We start from the raw sequence: 23,587 nt of genomic DNA on the forward strand, positions 1-23,587 counted from the left end.
AAATATGTTACAACATTCAAAAATCCCTTCACAATTTAACATCAGCGACATCTTGGCATAATGTTGGCCAAATTTCAAATGAATCTGACAAACCGTCTAGGAGGAGTATGTTAAAATTGATCGATCATCTGAAGTCAGTGTAATTGTCATTATTTCTGTTGCCAGTTGGTGGCGCTATAGCAAACATGCGTTATGGGCATGCGAATATTATCATTAACATGGTATTCAATGACCTGTTAAATTTTAAACATTTCAAGCCATGCACGATGAATTATGACACATTTACTGTTTGTGTGGAAGGGTATTAAAATTCATAATTTCGCCATTTCGTCAAATTACAACATATCAAAAAAAGGCTTCACAATTTAGAATCAGGAACATCTCGACGTCACGTATACCAACTTTGACATGATTCGGATCAACCGTCTAGGAGGAGTACGTTAAAATTGATCATGTCCACAACGCACAAATTCTCAATTACCTCACTTCCTGTGGGCGTGGCTAATGGCATGTTAATACAAAAGTTGTTTGTTTTTGGGAGTTACATACACCCACCAAATTTGGTGTGTGTATCTAAAACTATATGCCAACCACAAGTCACTGTGACGTAAGGGGGCGCTATGGAGTTCCTGGGCAACGCCCGGTGCCAAGCTTTTATCCCTGTCTATTCACTGTACCACTTGATGTGTGTGCTAAATTTCATGCGTTTTCGACTATGTTAACCACCTCAAAATATTTGCCAACCACGAGATCAGTCACCTAAGGAGGCGCTAGCGAGTCCCTGGGCCACGCCCGGGGTCAAGCTCTTGTACCTAACTGCGATGCATGACACCTGACGTGTGTGCCAAATTTCAAGAGGTTTCGACCATGTTAACCACCTCAAAAACAGGAAAGCAAAAAAGTGAAATAACAATAATAATAATAAATATAGCCGCAAGCGGCAATGGCGGGCCCGAGCACCTGCGGGCCGCAACCCGTGACATGTCGGAATCCAACAAAGCACCGACGTGGTGCGTTTGTGAAATGTACATATTTAATGCGTGTGCTAGTTGTTTTTGTATTTTATTTTCTGCCACAATTACTCGCTTGGCCAGGTGGGGGAGTAAATCAAGGCAGGCCCGGGTGTCATCATAATCATAATATATATTAACCTGAGAAATTTCAGACCATTCATTTTAAGCAAAGAACATTTCTGATACACTTTTTGGTTGGCCAGATGGTGGCGCTATGTTAGGCATGAAAATTACACATGTGAATATCATCACAATAATGATATCCAAAATGTTTGTAAACTTTCAGATCAATCACTTAAGGCATTGTCCATTTCTGGCACATTTACTGCTTGACCAGGTGGTGGCGCTATGCCAGGCAGGCCCATTGGGTGTCTGGATATCATCATAATCATAATATCTATTAACCTGAAAAGTTTCAGACCATTTATTCAAAGCATAGAGCATTTCTGGCACATTTCCTGCTTGGCCAGAAGGTGGCGCTATGCTAGGCCTGTGAATTACGCACGTGAATATCATCACAATAATGATATCCAATATTTTATAAAGTTTCAGATCAATCACTTAAGGCATTGTCCATTTCTGGCACATTTCCTGCTTGGCCAGGTGGTGGCGCTATGCCAGGCAGGCCCATTGGGTGTCTGGATATCATCATAATCATGATATCTATTAACCTGAGAAGTTTCAGACCATTCATTCAATGCACTGTGATTTATGACACATTTCCTGTTTATGTGGTGAGATATTAAAATCATATCAAATATATTACAACATTCCAAAATCCATTCACAATTTAACTTCAGCGACATCTTGGCATAATGTTTGCCAAATTTCAAATGAATCTGACAAACCGTCTAGGAGGAGTATGTTCAAATTGATCATGTGACATCAGTATAATTGTCATTCTTTCTGTTGCCAGTTGGTGGCGCTATGCCAAACATGCATTATGGGCATGTGAATATTATCATTAACATGGTCTTCAATGACCTGTGAAATTTAAAACATTTCAAGCCATGCATGGTGAAATATGACACATTTATTGTTTATGTGGAAGGGTATTAAAATTAATAATTTCGCCATTTTGTAAAATTACAACATATTAAAAAAAAACTTCACAATTTATAATCAGGAACATCTCGGCATCATGTATACCAACTTTGACATGAATCGGATCAACCGTCTAGGAGGAGTACGTTAAAATTGATCATGTCCACAACGCACAAAATCTCAATTACCTCACTTCCTGTGGGCGTGGCTAATGGCATGTTAATACAAAAGTTGTTTGTTTTTGGGAGTTACATACACCCACCAAATTTGGTGTGTGTATCTAAAACTATATGCCAACCACAAGTCACTGTGACGTAAGGGGGCGCTATGGAGTTCCTGGGCAACGCCCGGTGCCAAGTTTTTATCCCTGTCTATTCACTGTACCACTTGATGTGTGTGCTAAATTTCATGCGTTTTCGACTATGTTAACCACCTCAAAATATTTGCCAACCACGAGATCAGTCACCTAAGGAGGCGCTAGCGAGTCCCTGGGCCACGCCCGGGGTCAAGCTCTTGTACCTAACTGCGATGCATGACACCTGACGTGTGTGCCAAATTTCAAGAGGTTTCGACCATGTTAACCACCTCAAAAACAGGAAAGCAAAAAAGTGAAATAACAATAATAATAATAATAATAATCCTTACAAAAACAATAGGGCCTTGCGCCCTTCGGGTGCTCGGGCCCTAAATATAGCCGCAAGCGGCAATGGCGGGCCCGAGCACCTGCGGGCCACAACCTGTGACATGTCAGAATCCAACAAAGCACGGACGTGGTGCATTTGTAAAATGTACATATTTGATGTGTGTGCTATTTGTTTTTGCATGTTATTTTCTGGCACATTTACTTGCTTGGCCATGTGGGGGCGCAATGCAAGGCAGGCCCATTGTGTGTCATCATAATCATAATATATATTAACCTGAGGAATTTCAGATTATTAATTTTAAGCAAAGAACATTTCTGATACACTTTTTGGCCAGATGGTGGCGCTATATTAGACATGTGAATTACACATGTGAATATCATCACAATAATGACATCCAATATTTTGTAGTTTCCGATCAACCAATAAAGGCATTACCAATTTCTGGCACATTTTCCTGCTTGGCCAGGTGGTGGCGCTATGCCAGGCAGGCCCATAGGGTCTCTGGATGTCATCATAATTATAATATCTATTAACCTGAGAAGTTTCAGACCATTCATTCAAAGCATAGAGCATTTCTGGCATATTTCCTGTTTGGCCAGATGGTGGCGCTATGCTAGGCATGTGAATTATATGTGTGAATATCATCACAATAATGATATCCAATATTTTATAAAGTTTCAGATCAATCACTTAAGGCATTGTCCATTTCTGGCACATTTCCTACTTGGCCAGGGGGTGGCGCTATGTCAGGCAGGCCCATTGGGTGTCTGGATATCATCATAATCATGATATCTATTAACCTGAGAAGTTTCAGACCATTCATTCAATGCACTGTGATTTATGACACATTTCCTGTTTATGTGGTGAGATATTAAAATCATATCAAATATATTACAACATTCCAAAATCCATTCACAATTCAACATCAGCGACATCTTGGCATAATGTTTGCCAAATTTCAAATGAATCTGACAAACCGCCTAGGAGGAGTATGTTCAAATTGATCATGTGAAATCAGCATAATTGCCATTCTTTCTGTTGCCAGTTGGTGGCGCTATGCCAAACATGCATTATGGGCATGTGAATATTATCATTAACATGGTCTTTAATGACCTGTGAAATTTAAAACATTTCAAGCCATGTATGGTGAATTATGACACATTTATTGTTTGTGTGGAAGGGTATTAAAATTAATAATTTCGCCATTTCGTGAAATTACAACATATCAAAAAAAGGCTTCACAATTTATAATCAGGAACATCTCGGCGTCATGTATACCAACTTTGACATGAATCGGATCAACCGTCTAGGAGGAGTACGTTAAAATTGATCATGTCCACAACCCACAAAATCTCAATTACCTCACTTCCTGTGGGCGTGGCTAATGGCATGTTAATACAAAAGTTGTTTGTTTTTGGGAGTTACATACACCCACCAAATTTGGTGTGTGTATCTAAAACTATATGCCAACCACAAGTCACTGTGACGTAAGGGGGCGCTATGGAGTTCCTGGGCAACGCCCGGTGCCAAGCTTTTATCCCTGTCTATTCACTGTACCACTTGATGTGTGTGCTAAATTTCATGCGTTTTCGACTATGTTAACCACCTCAAAATATTTGCCAACCACGGGATCAGTCACCTAAGGGGGCGCTAGCGAGTCCCTGGGCCACGCCCGGGGTCAAGCTCTTGTACCTAACTGCGATGCATGACACCTGACGTGTGTGCCAAATTTTAAGAATTTTCGACCATGTTAACCACCTCAAAAACAGGAAAGCAAAAAAGTGGAATAACAATAATAATAATAATAATAATAATAATAATCCTTACAAAAACAATAGGGCCTTGCGCCCTTCGGTGCTCGGGCCCTAAATATAGCCGCAAGCGGCAATGGCGGGCCCGAGCACCTGCGGGCCGCAACCCATGACATTTCAGAATCCAACAAAGCACCGACGTGGTGCATTTGTAAAATGTACATAATTGATATGTGTGTTATTTGTTTTTTGCATGTTATTTTCTGGCACATTTACTTGCTTGGCCAGGTGGGGCAATATGCAAGGCAGGCCCATTGTGTGTCATCATAATCATAATATATATTAACCTGAGAAATTTCAGATTATTCATTTTAAGCAAAGAACATTTTTGATACACTTTTTGGCCAGATGGTGGCGCTATATTAGGCATGTGAATTACACATGTGAATATCATCACAATAATGATATCCAATATTTTGTAAAGTTTCAGATCAACCAATAAAGGCATTACCAATTTCTGGCACATTTTCCTGCTTGGCCAGGTGGTGGCGCTATGCCAGGCAGGCCCATAGGGTGTCTGGATATTATCATAATTATAATATCTATTAACCTGAGAAGTTTCAGACCATTCATTCAAAGCATAGAGCATTTCTGGCATATTTCCTGTTTGGCCAGATGGTGGCGCTATGCTAGGCATGTGAATTATATGTGTGAATATCATCACAATAATGATATCCAATATTTTATAAAGTTTCAGATCAATCACTTAAGGCATTGTCCATTTCTGGCACATTTCCTACTTGGCCAGGGGGTGGCGCTATGTCAGGCAGGCCCATTGGGTGTCTGGATATCATCATAATCATAATATCTATTAACCTGAGAAGTTTCAGACCATTCATTCAATGCACTGTGATTATATGACACATTTCCAGTTTATATGGTGAGATATTAAAATCATGACATATTACAACATATCAAAAATCCCTTCGCAATTTAACATCAGCAACATCTTGGCATAATGTTAGCCAAATTTCACATGAATCCGGCAAACCGTCTAGGAGGAGTATGTTAAAATTGATCATGTAACATCAATGTAATTGCCATTCTTTCTGTTGCCAGGTGGTGGCGCTATGCCAAATATACATTATGGGCATGTGAATATCATCACTACCATGGTATTCAAAGACCTGTGAAATTTAAAACATTTCAAGCCATGCATGGTGAATTAAGACACATTTATTGTTAACGTGGAAGGGTATTAAAATTCATAGTTTCGCCATTTCATCAAATTACAACATATCAAAAAAAGCTTCACAATTTAGAATCAGAAGCATATTGGCATCATGTATACCAACTTTCACATGAATCGGATCAATCGTCTAGGAGGAGTACATTAAAATTGATCATGTCCACAATGCACAAAATCCCAATTACCTCACTTCCTGTGGGCGTGGCTAATGGCATGTTAATACAAAAGTTGATTGTTTTTGGGAGTTACACACACCCACCAAATTTGGTGTGTGTATCTAAAACTATATTCCAACCACAAGTCACAGTGACATAAGGGGGCGCTATGGAGTTCCTGGGCCAAGCCCAGTGCCAAGGCTTTTCCCCTGTGTATTCATGGTACCTCTTGACGTGTGTGCCAAATTTCATGCGTTTTCACCGATGGGAAGAACGTCTTCTGGCATCACAATTCATCACATTTTAGTCCGCACAAAATCCCAAATACCTCACTTCCTGTTGGGCGTGGCTAATGCATTGTACATACGAAAGTTGTTCATCTTGGGGAGATACACATACCTACCGAATTTGATGCGTCTAGCTGAAAGTATGTGCCAACCACTGCCTCAATCACCTAAGGGGGCGCTACTGAGTCCCTGGGCCACGCCCAGGGCCAAGCTCTTGTACCTAACTGCTTTGCGTGACACCTGATATGTGTGCCAAATTTCAAGCGTTTTCGACCATGTTAACCACCTCAAAAAAGGAAAACGCTCTGAGACAAAGTTAATATAATAATAATAATAATAAATATAGCCGCAAGCGGCAATGGCGGGCCCGAGCACCTGCGGGCCGCAACCCATGACATTTCAGAATCCAACAAAGCACCGACATGGTGCATTTGTAAAATGTACATATTTGATGTGTGTGTTATTTGTTTTTGCATGTTATTTTCTGGCACATTTACTTGCTTGGCCAGGTGGGGCAATATGCAAGGCAGGCCCATTGTGTGTCATCATAATCATAATATATATTAACCTGAGAAATTTCAGATTATTCATTTTAAGCAAAGAACATTTTTGATACACTTTTTGGCCAGATGGTGGCGCTATATTAGGCATGTGAATTACACATGTGAATATCATCACAATAATGATATCCAATATTTTGTAAAGTTTCAGATCAACCAATAACGGCATTACCAATTTCTGGCACATTTTCCTGCTTGGCCAGGTGGTGGCGCTATGCCAGGCAGGCCCATAGGGTGTCTGGATATCATCATAATTATAATATCTATTAACCTGAGAAGTTTCAGACCATTCATTCAAAGCATACAGCATTTCTGGCATATTTCCTGTTTGGCCAGATGGTGGCGCTATGCTAGGCATGTGAATTATATGTGTGAATATCATCACAATAATGATATCCAATATTTTATAAAGTTTCAGATCAATCACTTAAGGCATTGTCCATTTCTGGCACATTTCCTACTTGGCCAGGTGGTGGCGCTATGTCAGGCAGGCCCATTGGGTGTCTGGATATCATCATAATCATAATATCTATTAACCTGAGAAGTTTCAGACCATTCATTCAATGCACTGTGATTATATGACACATTTCCAGTTTATATGGTGAGATATTAAAATCATGACATATTACAACATATCAAAAATCCCTTCGCAATTTAACATCAGCAACATCTTGGCATAATGTTAGCCAAATTTCACATGAATCCGGCAAACCGTCTAGGAGGAGTATGTTAAAATTGATCATGTAACATCAATGTAATTGCCATTCTTTCTGTTGCCAGGTGGTGGCGCTATGCCAAATATACATTATGGGCATGTGAATATCATCACTACCATGGTATTCAAAGACCTGTGAAATTTAAAACATTTCAAGCCATGCATGGTGAATTAAGACACATTTATTGTTAACGTGGAAGGGTATTAAAATTCATAGTTTCGCCATTTCGTCAAATTACAACATATCAAAAAAAGCTTCACAATTTAGAATCAGAAGCATATTGGCATCATGTATACCAACTTTCACATGAATCGGATCAATCGTCTAGGAGGAGTACGTTAAAATTGATCATGTCCACAATGCACAAAATCCCAATTACCTCACTTCCTGTGGGCGTGGCTAATGGCATGTTAAAACAAAAGTTGATTGTTTTTGGGAGTTACACACACCCACCAAATTTGGTGTGTGTATCTAAAACTATATTCCAACCACAAGTCACAGTGACATAAGGGGGCGCTATGGAGTTCCTGGGCCAAGCCCAGTGCCAAGGCTTTTCCCCTGTGTATTCATGGTACCTCTTGACGTGTGTGCCAAATTTCATGCGTTTTCACCGATGGGAAGAACGTCTTCTGGCATCACAATTCATCACATTTTAGTCCGCACAAAATCCCAAATACCTCACTTCCTGTTGGGCGTGGCTAATGCATTGTACATACGAAAGTTGTTCATCTTGGGGAGATACACATACCTACCGAATTTGATGCGTCTAGCTGAAAGTATGTGCCAACCACTGCCTCAATCACCTAAGGGGGCGCTACTGAGTCCCTGGGCCACGCCCAGGGCCAAGCTCTTGTACCTAACTGCTTTGCGTGACACCTGATATGTGTGCCAAATTTCAAGCGTTTTCGACCATGTTAACCACCTCAAAAAAGGAAAACGCTCTGAGACAAAGTTAATATAATAATAATAATAAATATAGCCGCAAGCGGCAATGGCGGGCCCGAGCACCTGCGGGCCGCAACCCGTGACATGTCGGAATCCAACAAAGCACCGAGGTGGTGCGTTTGTGAAATGTACATATTTGATGCGTGTGCTATTTGTTTTTGTATTTTATTTTCTGCCACATTTACTCGCTTGGCCAGGTGGGGACGTAATGCAAGGCAGGCCCATTGGGTGTCATCATAATCATAATACATATTTACCTGAGAAATTGCAGACCATTCATTTTAAGCAAAGAACATTTCTGATACACTTTTTGGTTGGCCAGATGGTGGCGCTATGTTAGGTATGAAAATTACACATGTGAATATCATAACAGTAATGATATCCAAAATGTTTGTAAACTTTCAGATCAATTACTTAAAGCATTGTCCATTTCTGGCACATTTACTGCTTGACCAGGTGGTGGCGCTATGCCAGGCAGGCCCATTGGGTATCTAGATATCATCATAATCATAATATCTATTAACCTGAAAAGTTTCAGACCATTTATTCAAAGCATAGAGCATTTCTGGCAAATTTCCTGCTTGGCCAGAAGGTGGCGCTATGCTAGGCCTGTGAATTACGCATGTGAATATCATCACAATAATGATATCCAATATTTTATAAAGTTTCAGATCAATCACTTAAGGCATTGTCCATTTCTGGCACATTTCCTGCTTGGCCAGGTGGTGGCGCTATGCCAGGCAGGCCCATTGGGTGTCTGGATATCATCATAATCTTGATATCTATTAACCTGAGAAGTTTCACACCATTCATTCAATGCACTGTGATTTATGACACATTTCCTGTTTATGTGGTGAGATATTAAAATCATATCAAATATATTACAACATTCCAAAATCCATTCACAATTTAACATCAGCGACATCTTGGCATAATGTTTGCAAAATTTCAAATGAATCTGGCAAACCGTCTAGGAGGAGTATGTTCAAATTGATCATGTGACATTAGTATAATTGTCATTCTTTCTGTTGCCAGTTGGTGGCGCTATGCCACACATGCATTATGGGCATGTGAATATTATCATTAACATGGTCTTCAATGACCTGTGAAATTTAAAACATTTCAAGCCATGCATGGTGAATTATGACACATTTATTGTTTATGTGGAAGGGTATTAAAATGAATAATTTCGCCATTTCGTCAAATTACAACATATCGGGAAAAAACTTCACAATTTATAATCAGGAACATCTCGGCATCATGTATACCAACTTTGACATGAATCGGATCAACCGTCTAGGAGGAGTACGTTAAAATTGATCATGTCCACAACGCACAAAATCTCAATTACCTCACTTCCTGTGGGCGTGGCTAATGGCATGTTAATACAAAAGTTGTTTGTTTTTGGGAGTTACATACACCCACCAAATTTGGTGTGTGTATCTAAAACTATATGCCAACCACAAGTCACTGTGACGTAAGGGGGCGCTATGGAGTTCCTGGGCAACGCCCGGTGCCAAGCTTTTATCCCTGTCTATTCACTGTACCACTTGATGTGTGTGCTAAATTTCATGCGTTTTCGATTATGTTAACCACCTCAAAATATTTGCCAACCACGAGATCAGTCACCTAAGGAGGCGCTAGCGAGTCCCTGGGCCACGCCCGGGGTCAAGCTCTTGTACCTAACTGCGATGCATGACACCTGACGTGTGTGCCAAATTTCAAGAGGTTTCGACCATGTTAACCACCTCAAAAACAGGAAAGCAAAAAAGTGGAATAACAATAATAATAATAATAATCATCCTTACAAAAACAATAGGGCCTTGCGCCCTTCGGGTGCTCGGGCCCTAAATATAGCCGCAAGCGGCAATGGCGGGCCCGAGCACCTGCGGGCCGCAACCCGTGACATGTCGGAATCCAACAAAGCACCGACGTGGTGCGTTTGTGAAATGTACATATTTGATGCGTGTGCTATTTGTTTTTGTATTTGATTTTCTGCCACATGTACTTGCTTAGCCAGGTGGGGGCGCAATGCAAGGCAGGCCCATTGGGTGTCATTATAATCATAATATATATTAACCTGAGAAATTTCAGACCATTCATTTTAAGCAAAGAACATTTCTGATACACTTTTTGGTTGGCCAGATGGTGGCGCTATGATAGGCATGGAAATTACACATGTGAATATCATCACAATAATGATATCCACATTTTTTGTAAACTTTCAGATCAATCACTTAAGGCATTGTCCATTTTCTGGCATATTTCCTGCTTGACCAGGTGGTGGCGCTATGCCAGGCAGGCCCATTGGGTGTCTGGATATCATCATAATTATAATATTTATTAACATGAGAAGTTTCAGACCATTTATTCAAAGCATAGAGCATTTCTGGCACATTTCCTGCTTGGCCAGATGGTGGCGCTATGCTAGGCCTGTGAATTACGAATGTGAATATCATCACAATAATGATATCTGATATTTTATAAAGTTTCAGATCAATCACTTAAGGCATTGTCCATTTCTGGCACATTTCCTGCTTGGCCAGGTGGTGGCGCTATGCCAGGCAGGTCCATTGGGTGTCTGAATATCATCATAAACATGATATCTATTAACCTCAGAAGTTTCAGACCATTCATTCAATGAACTGTGATTTATGACACATTTCCTCTTTATGTGGTGAGATATTAAAATCATATAAAATATATAACATATCAAAAATCCCTTCACAATTTAACATCAGCGACATATTGGCATAATGTTTGCCAAATTTCAAATGAATCTGACAAACCGTCTAGGAGGAGTATGTTCAAATTGATCATGTGAAATCAGCATAATTGCCATTCTTTCTGTTGCCAGTTGGTGGCGCTATGCCAAACATGCATTATGGGCATGTGAATATTATCATTAACATGGTCTTTAATGACCTGTGAAATTTAAAACATTTCAAGCCATGCATGGTTAATTATGACACATTTATTGTTTGTGTGGAACGGTATTAAAATTAACAATTTCGCAATTTTGTCAAATTACAACATATCAAAAAAAGGCTTCACAATTTAGAATCAGGAACATCTCGGCGTCATGTATACCAACTTTGACATGAATCGGATCAACCGTCTAGGAGGAGTATGTTAAAATTGATCATGTCCACAACGCACAAATTCTCAATTACCTCACTTCCTGTGGGCGTGGCTAATGCATTGTACATACGAAAGTTGTTCATCTTGGGGAGATACACACACTTACCAAATTTGGTGTTTGTAACTGAAAGTATATGCCCACCACGGGATCTGTCATCTAAGGGGGCGTAAGGGGGCGCCAGCGAGTCTATGGGCCATACCCGGGGCCAAGCTTTTTTACCTAGCTGCTTTGTGTGACACCTGATGTGTGTGCCAAATTTCAAGACTTTTCGATTATGTTAACCACCTCTAAATATTTGCCAACCACGGGATCAGTCACCTAAGGGGGCGCTAGCGAGTCCCTGGGCCATGCCCGGGGTCAAGCTCTTGTACCTAACTGCGATGCGTGACACCTGACGTGTGTGCCAAATTTCAAGCGTTTCCGACCATGTTAACCACCTCAAAAACAGGAAAGCAAAAAAGTAGAATAACAATAATGAATAATAATAATCCTTACAAAAACAATAGGGCCTTGCGCCCTTCGGTGCTCGGGCCCTAATAATAATAATAATAATCCTTACAAAAACAATAGGGCCTTGCGCCCTTCGGTGCTCGGGCCCTAATAATAATCCTTACAAAAACAATAGGGCCTTGCGCCCTTCGGTGCTCGGGCCCTAATAATCCTTACAAAAACAATAGGGCCTTGCGCCCTTCGGGTGCTCGGGCCCTAATAATAATCCTTACAAAAACAATAGGGCCTTGCACCCTTCGGTGCTCGGGCCCTAATAATAATAATAATCCTTACAAAAACAATAGGGCCTTGCGCCCTTCGGTGCTCGGGCCCTAATAATAATAATCCTTACAAAAACAATAGGGCCTTGCACCCTTCGGTGCTCGGGCCCTAATAATCCTTACAAAAACAATAGGGCCTTGCGCCCTTCGGTGCTCGGGCCCTAATAATAAGAAAACTTAAGAAGAACAATAAGTGTGCTGCTTTGCAAGCACACTTAATAAGTGTGCTGCTTTGCAAGCACACTTAATAAAACTTAAGAAGAACAATACGTGTGCTTGCAAGCACACTTAAATAGGAAAACACTGCATATATATAGCTGACATAACAACAATGCTCACAGTCTGGTGTTTTACTTAGAAGTAAAGATGTAGGGGTATTCATCACACTGTGTAAACCTGTGTGCACAAATTATGAAACAATGTAATTGTAATGCTTCTTAACATGAAATTGTATTTGGGGAGTTCATCATCTAGAGGAAATAATATTATTAAAAGATTCAGACAATCCAAAGAAATCTTTGCAAACAAGGGACAGAGCTGAAAAACAAATTCTCATTTTGTGGTGATTTTAATATTCACATTGATAATACAGCAGACTGTTATGCTATGCAATTCACTGATCAGTTGTGAATATTTGAGCTTACACAACAGATTTCTGTACCTACTCACAATTGTGGTCACACTTTAGACCTTGTTATTTCAAAAGGCCTAGACATTTCCATAACTGGTACTTTAAATGTTGGGATCTCAGATCATCTAAACTTACATCTGGCCAAAAAACAATTTTTAGGCGCAACATTGGGGAAGACACTCCGAAGGATTTTTATCACTGCTTATATTAATGCTGCTGGGTCACATTATGACCTGAGTCAGGTCTGTGTTGCATACCCAAATTTCATTTCCTCTAATTTTATTCGTGATAGTATAGGCCCATCCTCAGACTGTGATGAATTAGTCAAGTATTTCAATGCTTCTGTTGCACAAATTATGGATAACATCGCACGAATGCAACTTAAGTCTCTCTCAAGAAAACAAAAGCCACCCTGGAGGACTTCTAAGAGAATAAGCACCTTTAAAAGAACCTGCCGCAAACATGAACGTAAATGGCGCAAGACTAAATCACAGGTTGACCTCATGAACTATAAGAGTTTGCTTATGTACAACTGTGAAATAAAAAAAGCTCGACGACAGTATTTCTCCCAGATTATATCAGATAGTTCAAATCATTTCCCTCACAGGATCAAAAGAGTATAAATTTCCCTCACAGGATCAAAAGAGTATATATACTTATACTTAATTCTAAAGTCCTGTTCAATACCATTGACAGACTAATCAATCCCCCGCGTTTGATACCCTATGAGCTCCACACTGAAGAGAAGTACAATCAGCTCCTAACGTTTTGACAAGCATATCCAGATTATCCACCAATTGACCTTGTTCCTGCCCATCTCTAGCTTTGCTGTCTCCATCCTTTCTGTTTTTGTTGATTGCAAAAAATACATTTATTGGTTTCCAGCAACAAGTGCAATCGCTGTCATTCTCTCTTCTGCAAAAATATGTTACGTTCAAAGTAGCCTATAGTACTATACAGTAGTGCGTAATTCTGCTTCATAAAGTTGAACAAATACATTTGGTTATTTCACAGAAAATTATAAATATCCAGTTTATGGTCTACAGTGAAGAGTTTGGTAAGTTATGGTAGGCCAACTTGGAGTGAATATACAAACAGGGGAAATTCTCTCTACTCGTAGCTGAGTAGCCTGATGGTAGGCAGGTGCGCACGTAGACATACGGCCGAACACTATGCAAGCGCCTATGAATCGTGCTCTCACGACAACCGTCATAACGTGATATTTTATAGTAGGTACTATTCATTTAAATACATAATGCAAATTCACAACAGTCACATGGAAGAAAATAAAATGCAGCACTGTCGTCACTGTGCCTTTCCTTCCCCTACCAAGAGGCCAGACTAGAGCAGAAGTAATTAAAGCTACAGCGCTGTAAATAGATCTAGTTCATGCTCTAATCAATGCGATGCCGTGTCGGTGTTGTGGTCAACAACTGCGCTTTTTTTTTTTTTCGCACCCCCTGCACCGGTGCTTCCGGCGCGCCTGGTCCCAGGGGTGTATTGTGATTGACAGAGATGCAACTCTATTTTAAGACCACATATCATTGTATTATTATTTTAAGAAAAATGTTTTAAGACCCAGCAGCTATGATAGAAAGTTTATTTGATTGTGAATGCTGACTCAATGCTGAATGCTGTACAGTTATGTCTACTTTATTTTTTTCTGGTTTTAATTTTTCTCAGGTGGTTTAGTCTTTGCTAAACCAATGAGGGAGAAGAAGTATGTTACCATGATGGACCCATTTCAGATCAAATATGGCAAGCCTGTGGCTGTGCTAATGGTCATCCCTGCCATCGTAGTAGATATGCTCTGGGTGGCTTGCACTCTTATGGCACTAGGTTTGTATTGATTATCTGTAATCAAATATGTAATCATTATCTACATGAATTAGAATATAACTCAGAAGTCTTCAACATTTTTTAGGCCAAGGACCCCTTGGCTAATACAGACCCCCAACTACATACAGTCAGGTCCAGGTATTGTAGTGTGACACAATCTTTGTCATCTTGCTCTCTTTTACACCATCAAAATTGATTTGAATGTGTAGACTTTCTCCTATAATTCAAGGGGTTGATCAAAAATATTATATGGACCATTTATGAACTATAGCCTTTTGTAACCCCATGAGGCTCAAAAACAATTAGATAAACCTTGCAAGTTCTTGCAGCCATGCGTATATGTAACACTGTTACATAACAAAGAACCCTTGAGCCACAAAACAACTGGAGACAAGATTCTTTTAAGATAGATAGATAGATACTTTATTGATCCCCAAGGGGAAATTCAAGGTCTCAGTAGCATACAGACATCACAAACAACATGCACTTACAGCAGAAATGGTAAATATAAGTATAAACAGATAACAAAACTCCACTGTACAATAGAGACAGTAGAAGATAAGAAAAACTAACAAAACTAAATATACTATATAAATTAAATAAAAAAAATCCACTGTGCTTGAGTGTGATCAAGCACGAGACGTTTGCAGTGACAGGGCCGGGACTGGCCTGTAGTTCTGTGTGCATGGTAAGGTGCTCAAGAGAGTGAGTGTCATGGTGAAGGTGCAAAAAGTAGTCCAACAGTAGTCCAACAATGCAACAGTACAAGAATAAGGTCTAGAGACCAGCATAAATAAAGACCAGCATAAATAATATGGACAAATAACAGAGTAAAGTATAATGTAGACAGGGCAATATAAAAAACTATGTCAGTGCAAGAATAGGTTGAGGTAACAGGGTTACAGCCATTCAGTATTGTAGCAGAAGCCATTGGTCATGTGTGCTAATATAGCATGAAAAACAGTGTAGCAAACACTTTCTAAAATATCAGCAGTACAAAAGCAATGAATTTGTCACGGTTGTGCAGGAGGACCCAAATGCAAGACTCCACCAGGCAGAGTTACGGACAAAACAGAATTTATTCTTCACACTAACTTCACATTTAAACTTTCTTACTTACTTACAAACGGGCTTTGACAAGACAAACAGAGAGACGAGCCGACAGGGACCAGAGAAACAGGAGGGTAGAAATACACATACCAATTAACAGAAAGACAGAGGACTGGACAAAACCAATGAGACAATAACAAGGAACAGGTGAGGAGGCAGAACTGGAGGGAAAACAAACGAGACAGGAAGCATGACCAAATAAGGAGATGGGGCGGAGATAAAGACAGGTGACAGGCAGGTAAACACAAAGCACATGGGGAACAGGCAAAAACAAACACAGGACAATACACAAAATGGCCACCAGGGTGGCACAAACTTAGTAGTCCGGGGCAGATCCTGACAGAATTACTCACTAAAAAACAATTAGCAATTCCAAGGGGGGAGAGAAGGACAGGCCAATTGCAGCGGCTAGTTTGTAAAGGCTTGGTCAGTGTTGTCGCTATTATAGGGACTATGGCTTCTATGTCCACTAGGTGGCACCTGCTATGTTGAAGGTGGTTACAATTATTTTCATTCCAATAACTTCACACACTACATTTCTGTTCGCACTCGTTTTCCTACTGTTTAGTTTACTTTCTTGAACTGCTCTATTGACTCAAGTACACTGTTCACAGAAGAGCATAGCACTGCAAATTACATACCCCACAGCAAACACATAAGTCTGAGGCTCCCCTTCTAAAACACTGGACAAAGGGGTTCTTCCCGACAGTATGCCGGGAAGAATAGTGACCTATCAATTTCAATTTCAATTTTTCAATTTAATTTCACTTATAGACAGGGGGGACAGTGGGGGGAAGGGGGGACAGTAATAGGCAATGATAGGGCAGTCATAGGGATGGGACTTCAGGTGAGATGAGTGAGATGAGGGCCAAACACATGGATGGCTGATGACTGGTGATGGTATACCTCACAAGTGAGGTAAGGGGGAAGAAAGAGAGATGTAGAGTGGGTTAGTATTACTATAAATCAAAATGGTTAATATCAATAAGTATATCAATGGTACTATGTAGTGTTATAGCAGAGTGAGAATAAGTAAGAGAGGGAGAGTTGAGAGAGAGAGGGAAGGGGAGAGAGGAGAGAGCGGGGGGTTGTACGGCGTGACACATGAAAAGTAACTAAGGCATGGTGAAGGGTTGTCGACACCAGCGCAGGTATGGTCAGTGACCACCATCGCATGCATGACTGGCGTGCCAGTCACACGAGGAAAAATAATAACTCTTAAAGTAAATTAAAAGGCCTATATTTACAGACCATTACTGTGTATACTGTCATAATGTCCTTTTGCCAGCTCTTGTTTTGCAAGCCTTGTTTGTTTGAACTAAATTGATGGCACAATATTAACAATAATATGCACCATATTAAGTTGTTATAAGCAGCCTTCATTGCTTTGGAAATGGAAGTAATGACTTATTGCTTAACACTTCTGTTTGCAATTTTAAAGTGAATTATGAGCCTGGTAGACACTTAGCTATCTGAATGGAATGAGTTTCAGTCGACTCGTCATATCATGTGCTTCTTGTAAATGCTTGGAAAACGAATTATGGAAGACTCACCAATTCCATTCTACAAAGACAAAGTAGGAAACTAGTCTTTATATTCTTGTCCATGTTCCAAATCACATTGATTGCAGCCTATGTTAAAGAATCTTCTCACCAATCTGAGTTTAAAAATAGTAGGAACCACTGACAAGCCAATGGATGACAAGCCAGCTGGAATCTGCCCCTCTCTTTGTCTTCCTCCTGTGTGCGCAAGATGTGTGCCCAATTAAGTGGAGTAAGTAGAGTTAAATCTGCTACGTGGTGGAGATTGAGAGAACCTAAAAAGTATCCTTGCATGTGACATGGTGCATTTTGACATTGTACACGTTATCGAGGAAGAGTGAAATACAGTTTGCAGTAAAGCTGCAATTTATTGGCTAAATTTGGGTGCCCCCTCTGTCCTTTGGTGCCCTACGGACAGTGTGTGATGCTTGTGGTGGGAGCAGCGGCACTGTCTACATTACAAAACTGGATTTGTCTGTAGGGACCCTCTACACACTACCATGGAAGCATAAGATTATTTTGGGCCTTGTCAGTGGTTTGAATGCTCCATGCCCGCTGCTACAGGCTATAAGCCATTTCGTTGCTAATGAAACAACGGTCCAACTCTGATTAACGTAATTTTGCTCCCAAACAAAAGTTTTAACTATTTATCATCCATAAATAGATCATACAGTAGGTTATTCTTACACCAAACTATTCCTTTAAAAATGGGATGGTATGATACATGTATAAAACGGTTGTTATTCTTAACCCTCATGTTATCCTTGGGGTCAATTTGACCCCAAGCAACGTTTAACATCATAAAATATATGGTTCACTTTTTTTTTTTTGCTTCATGTTTCATGACTTTTCCTCAATTGAAGGGTACAACAGAGTTAGCATGAAATTTGTACAATAATTTGTTTTCAATGTCCTTTACACATATTTTGTACATTGATGTTCCTTGGGGTCAGTTTGACCCCAGCTGTATGAAACATAGGATACCTGAATATTTGACACATTATGGATATTATTATTTGAATAGTATGAGAACATATTGTTATTATCATTATTACATACACAAGTACATATTACATATAAGTCATTTTGGCAGGACTGTATAAGTCAAAGGGGGAAGCAACAGCAAGCCTTTGGGCTGCTGACACTGGATGGGCAATATTGCCAGCCATGGTTCCAAGGTTCATAAAGGGGTGTGGGGGGTGGGATTGTTTTGTAGGGCTTTTGATGGTGGTTATAACACTCTTGTTAAGTACCTGTCACAAAAAAACTGGGTAACAATATTAATTATAATCATTTTCTGAGGGTTTATTTAGCTGGGGTCAAATTGACCCCAAGGATAAAGAGTGTCGGTAAGATTTGAGGATAACACAAGGGTTAAACAGTTGCAATATATCGTTCAACCTATTATACACTCAGATCCAATGTGCTGGTGCACAGAGGCAAAATTACAAAAAGTTGTGTTAGTGTCCAAATACATACAGACCTGACCGTATTATGTTGAATTGTGCTGCTTACTAAACCAGGCCTATAGATCCCTGTATAGACCCAATAAGTGGAGTAAAACTGTGATATTTTCCAGGAGGGACAATCAGTACAATCCTGGATTTGCCGTATGCCTACTCTGTGATTTTGTCAGCGGCAGTAGCAATCATCTACACTCTCCTTGGGGGGCTCTACTCTGTGGCCTACACTGATGTCATCCAGCTGATCCTCATCTTTGTTGCTTTGGTGGGTTTCAGCCATTGCAAGACCGTATGCATATGTAATGAATGTGTAATGTAATGAACCGTATGTATGAAATCATGAATCTAGCAGAGGTTGGACCCAAATGCACGACAAAAACACAAATTAAACTCAAAGGATCTTTATTTACTCAGGAGACAAGGACAAGAAACAGAGTAACATGAAATAAACACACAATGGACAAGCAAGGTGCTGAACAAAATGAAAGTAGTAAATAGACAGGACTAAATACTGTATGCACTGACATGAGTGAGCTGTCACTTTCTATACACATCAGAGCCAACATTTTAAGATAAGATAAGATGAGCCTTTAATGTTTCTTAGGTAAAGAAATTGTCTTCGGCAATCGAGAGAGTGAGGTTACACAAATTAGACAAAAAACATACATTAACGCAAAAAGGTGAGCTAACACCAATAACACAGAGACATATAAATATAAATATAGGCTAACTTCACATCCACACATACATAGCCAAAAAACCCCATTCACACACTTCAAAAACCCATACTCCTACAACCTGCATTACACACAAACAACCCTATTCTAAACACACACGGCATCACAACACCACTGCAACATAGCACAAGATACCACAACAGAGACCTATAGTTTATATTGCACCCTGCCCTATTGCAAACACTACACCATTGTAAAAAAAATCATGATAATCAATAAATAAATACCCCCTTACACACCCACCCACTCCACACACTCAATATCTCTACTAAGACGTACTGTTAAGTAGTTTGATTGACCAAGGGACCATGGAGTGTTTATACCTATTTGTTTTGTGGTTTGGTACCTTATATCTTCTTCCTGAGGGCAACATTTCATACTTGCCATGTACAATATGTTCTGTGTCCTCTGCTATCTTTAGTCCTTGCTTTCTGACTGTTGCATCAAATAGTTCTTGCAGTGAGGTAGGGGGGGCATACCCATTATCTTCCCTACTCACTTGATGATGGATTGCAATTGAGCTTTGAGTTTCACAGACAGGTTCCAACCAACCCAAACCATATTATGATGCCATATATTATGATGGATTCAATGGCAGCCCTATAAAAAGTTAGCATAATGTCTTTTTCTATGCCAAACACTCTTAGCCTTCTCAAAAAATGAAGACGCTTTCTTTGTGTGCAAAGCCCTAAATGCCTTCACAACAGTGTCAGTATCAACTAGAAAACGCAATTCCAGGGAATTACCAGTGCATGAAAATGCAAAACATATGGTGTGAAATATATTGTTAAAACAGATGATGTGCTAATTGGCAACCAACATGATGAGGTTTAATATAGTTGGAATGACTGAACTAGGTAGATGAGGTTTAATATATGTTTTGTGTTTGTGATGGGCTGTGCCTAGGGTGATGGTACTTGGCTAAGGTTCTTTATGGTTTATGGTTCAGTCCACATCAACGGGACGGACCGACCTAGCCAACTTAGACCATGCCTGGGCTGGTTAAGAGTATTTTGAGTATTGGATATTTCAATGTGGTAATATGGTGGTAGCATGGAGGGGAGTGTCTCCAGGACGCTGGTTTCACTGTTAAGCCTTCATGAGGTGTCGTGGGCCTAACTTAACGAAACATCGGTGAATGAGGGTGCCCACTTGATAACCCCAATGACATGCCGCATACTATATAGGCTACTGCTGTTGGATAGGCCATTTGCATTGTGCTTGTGACCATTTGTTGGCGGATTTGTGGGTAGTGTGCTTTTTAAAGTTAAACTTGAGCAGGGGCTTCTGAATGTGTTTTTACCTTGGATTTTGGCACAAGGGATTTTAACATCTAATCCTGTGTATTAATGTAATTCTGAAGCTAGCATAGGCTAGTGACTGCTGTGAATAGGGCAGCTGGCAACTAGGGAAAGACCTTGTGACAGCACGGAAAGACGGCTGACAGGAGGGAATAGACCCCGCCGGGGCTACAATGGGTTAGCAGCTCATTGTGGCAGTAGCCCAGGCTTCACTAAGCTATGGGCTGCACCCTACTAAGCTACAGTACGACATAATGAAAAAATACCCCTAGAGTCAGCGAGAGCAGGGGCGGAAGATGACTCACTTGTGATAGACATGGTTACTGACCCTGGAACGAATTTGATTACGAGTAAGGCAAACATGTTTGTGGAAGCCACTAGTTCAGAGAAAACTGAGAAAAAGCTGCAGATGTGTGTGTGTGGTTGGCAGAAGGTTACAAGTCTAAAGGGCCTGAAAATTCATCAAGGGAAAAAGAAGTGCTTGGTAGAGGGAACACAGGGTCCCCGCATTGATAGCTATTTCTTAAGAAGTGCATCAAGTCAGTCGGTTGAAGTCCAGCGACAGGAAGAAACCCACAGTTCGCAGGACATCAGTACCCCTGTTGTTGAGGTAAGTTCTAGCACTGAGGCAGAGAGAGAGGCCAGTCAGCCAAGGAGGGAGAAGATTAATGGTCATAGGCCTGGGGTTAGATGGCCAGGCGCAGCAGAATGTAGAATGTGGGAAGATGTTAATAGTGATTTGGTCAGTATCCTGGGTCAGCTCAAGGGGACGGCTGAAAGCAAATTAGAGAAAATGGGAGACATTATTTATAGCTATGGTAAGGAAAGATTTGGGACTATTGAGAGAAGGACAAAACGGCTACATGAGGTAGTTAAATCTAGGCGCCAGCCGGAGATAGATAAACTTATCAAGGAGAGGAGGCAGCTTAAGAAGCAGTGGAGAAAAGCTACAGATGATGAGAAGGAAGGTATTGACTGTCTACAGGCAGATGTGAGGGAGCGGTTAGTAGTGCTAAGAAGAGCTGAAAATATTAGGAAAAATTGGAAGAAGAAATCACGAGCCCGACTAGCATTCTATAAAGACCCATTTAAGTTTGTTAAGTCTTTATTCGTAATGCAGAAGAGTGGTAGTCTTTTGGAACCTAAGCAGAAGCTTGAGGAGTATTTAGAGGGAGTGCACAAAGATAAGGAGAGGTTCAGGGAGATGGTACTTCCTGCTGATATCCCACCTATTGGTGAATTAAGTAGCCAATGCGACGATAGTCCACCAAGGTGGAAAGAGGTGCAAGAAGTAATAAAACGTGCAAGGGCCTCTTCAGCCCCGGGACCTAATGGAGTGCCCTACCGGTTGTATAAGAGTGCACCAGATGTTTTAAGATTTTTATGGCAATTAATGAAGATAGTTTGGAAAAAGCAGAGTATTCCCAAGGCTTGGCGGAGGGCTGGGGGAATATTTATTCCCAAAGAAAAGGACGCAGTGGAGATTAATCAATTTAGGCCAATTAGTCTACTGAATGTTGAAGGGAAGGTTTTCTTTAGTGTGGTGGCACGGAGACTGACAAATTACCTTGAAAGGAATAAACTAATTGATACCACGGTGCAAAAAGCTGGAATTCCTGGCTTCTCCGGGTGCTTAGAGCATACCAGCATGATTTGGCACCAAATTCAATTAGCAAAGCGTGAGAAGAGAGACCTGCACGTTGTGTTCTTGGATTTGGCTAATGCTTTTGGGTCTGTGCCGCATAGTCTGTTGTGGGAGGCCTTTGATTATTTCAGAATCCCAGGTAGCATTAAAAGCCTAGTAAAAGCATACTTTCTGGATATTCAATTATGTTTTACTACAGCTGATTACACCACAGGTTGGCAACAACTTGAGATAGGAATCATGGCCGGATGTACCATCTCCCCACTTGCTTTTACAATGGCAATGGAGGTCATTATTAGGGCCTCAAAATGGGTAGTGGGCGGGGAGAAGTTGCAGAGAGGGCCACGCCTCCCCCCGATTCGGGCTTTCATGGACGACATGACAACCTTGACGACAACCGTTCCATGCACCAACAGGTTGCTGGGTAAGTTAAATAGTAATCTGCAATGGGCCAGAATGAAGGTGAAACCAAGTAAGTCTAGGAGTCTCTCAATTATTAAAGGGAAGGTAACAGATAAGAAGTTTGCTATAAATAAGGAGGTGATTCCCACAGTTCTGGAGAAACCAGTGAAGAGCCTGGGAAGGTGGTATGATGCAAGCCTTAGTGATAAATCACAGGTTGAAGACTTGAGACAGGTCACTAGGCAAGGTATTGCAAAAATTGACAAGTCGGGGCTGCCAGGTAAGCTCAAGCTGTGGTGTTTGCAGTTTGGTTTGTTGCCTCGGCTAATGTGGCCATTGACAGTTTATGAAGTTCCTCTGTCAAAGGTAGAGAGGTTGGAAAAAATGATCAACTCCTTTGTCAGAAAATGGCTCGGAGTCCCACGCTGCTTAAGCAGTGTAGCCTTGTATGGGAAGGGTATTGTAGAGTTGCCAATATCTAGTCTGACAGAGGAATTGAAGTGTGCTAAGGCTAGATTGGAATTGACTCTTACTCAGTCCAAGGACCCAGTGGTGAGGAAAGTTGCACCCTCAGTTAATGCAGGGAGGAAGTGGAACCCAGAGCAGGCAGTTAAGCAAGCTCAATCAGCATTGAAGCATAGA

At 40.7% G+C, this 23,587-nt stretch overlaps 1 protein-coding gene across 1 annotated transcript in view; it reads left to right on the top strand.

Annotated features, from left to right (window-relative positions):
* Positions 1–23,587, top strand: part of LOC143141849 (high affinity choline transporter 1-like) — an 80,297-nt gene that overhangs the window by 11,207 nt on the left and 45,503 nt on the right. Inside the window, exons 3-4 of the mRNA XM_076302553.1 lie at positions 14,591–14,746; positions 18,977–19,125. Coding sequence (XP_076158668.1) covers positions 14,591–14,746; positions 18,977–19,125 — 305 coding nt within the window. The remainder of the gene's footprint in view (positions 1–14,590; positions 14,747–18,976; positions 19,126–23,587) is intronic.

The sequence above is a fragment of the Alosa pseudoharengus genome, unplaced genomic scaffold (assembly GCF_046254945.1).
Source record: "Alosa pseudoharengus isolate Yale_2024_CS ecotype anadromous, Long Island Sound unplaced genomic scaffold, YU_APseudo_1.1 YU_APseudo_1.1_scf_24, whole genome shotgun sequence".
Taxonomy (NCBI): domain Eukaryota; kingdom Metazoa; phylum Chordata; class Actinopteri; order Clupeiformes; family Clupeidae; genus Alosa; species Alosa pseudoharengus.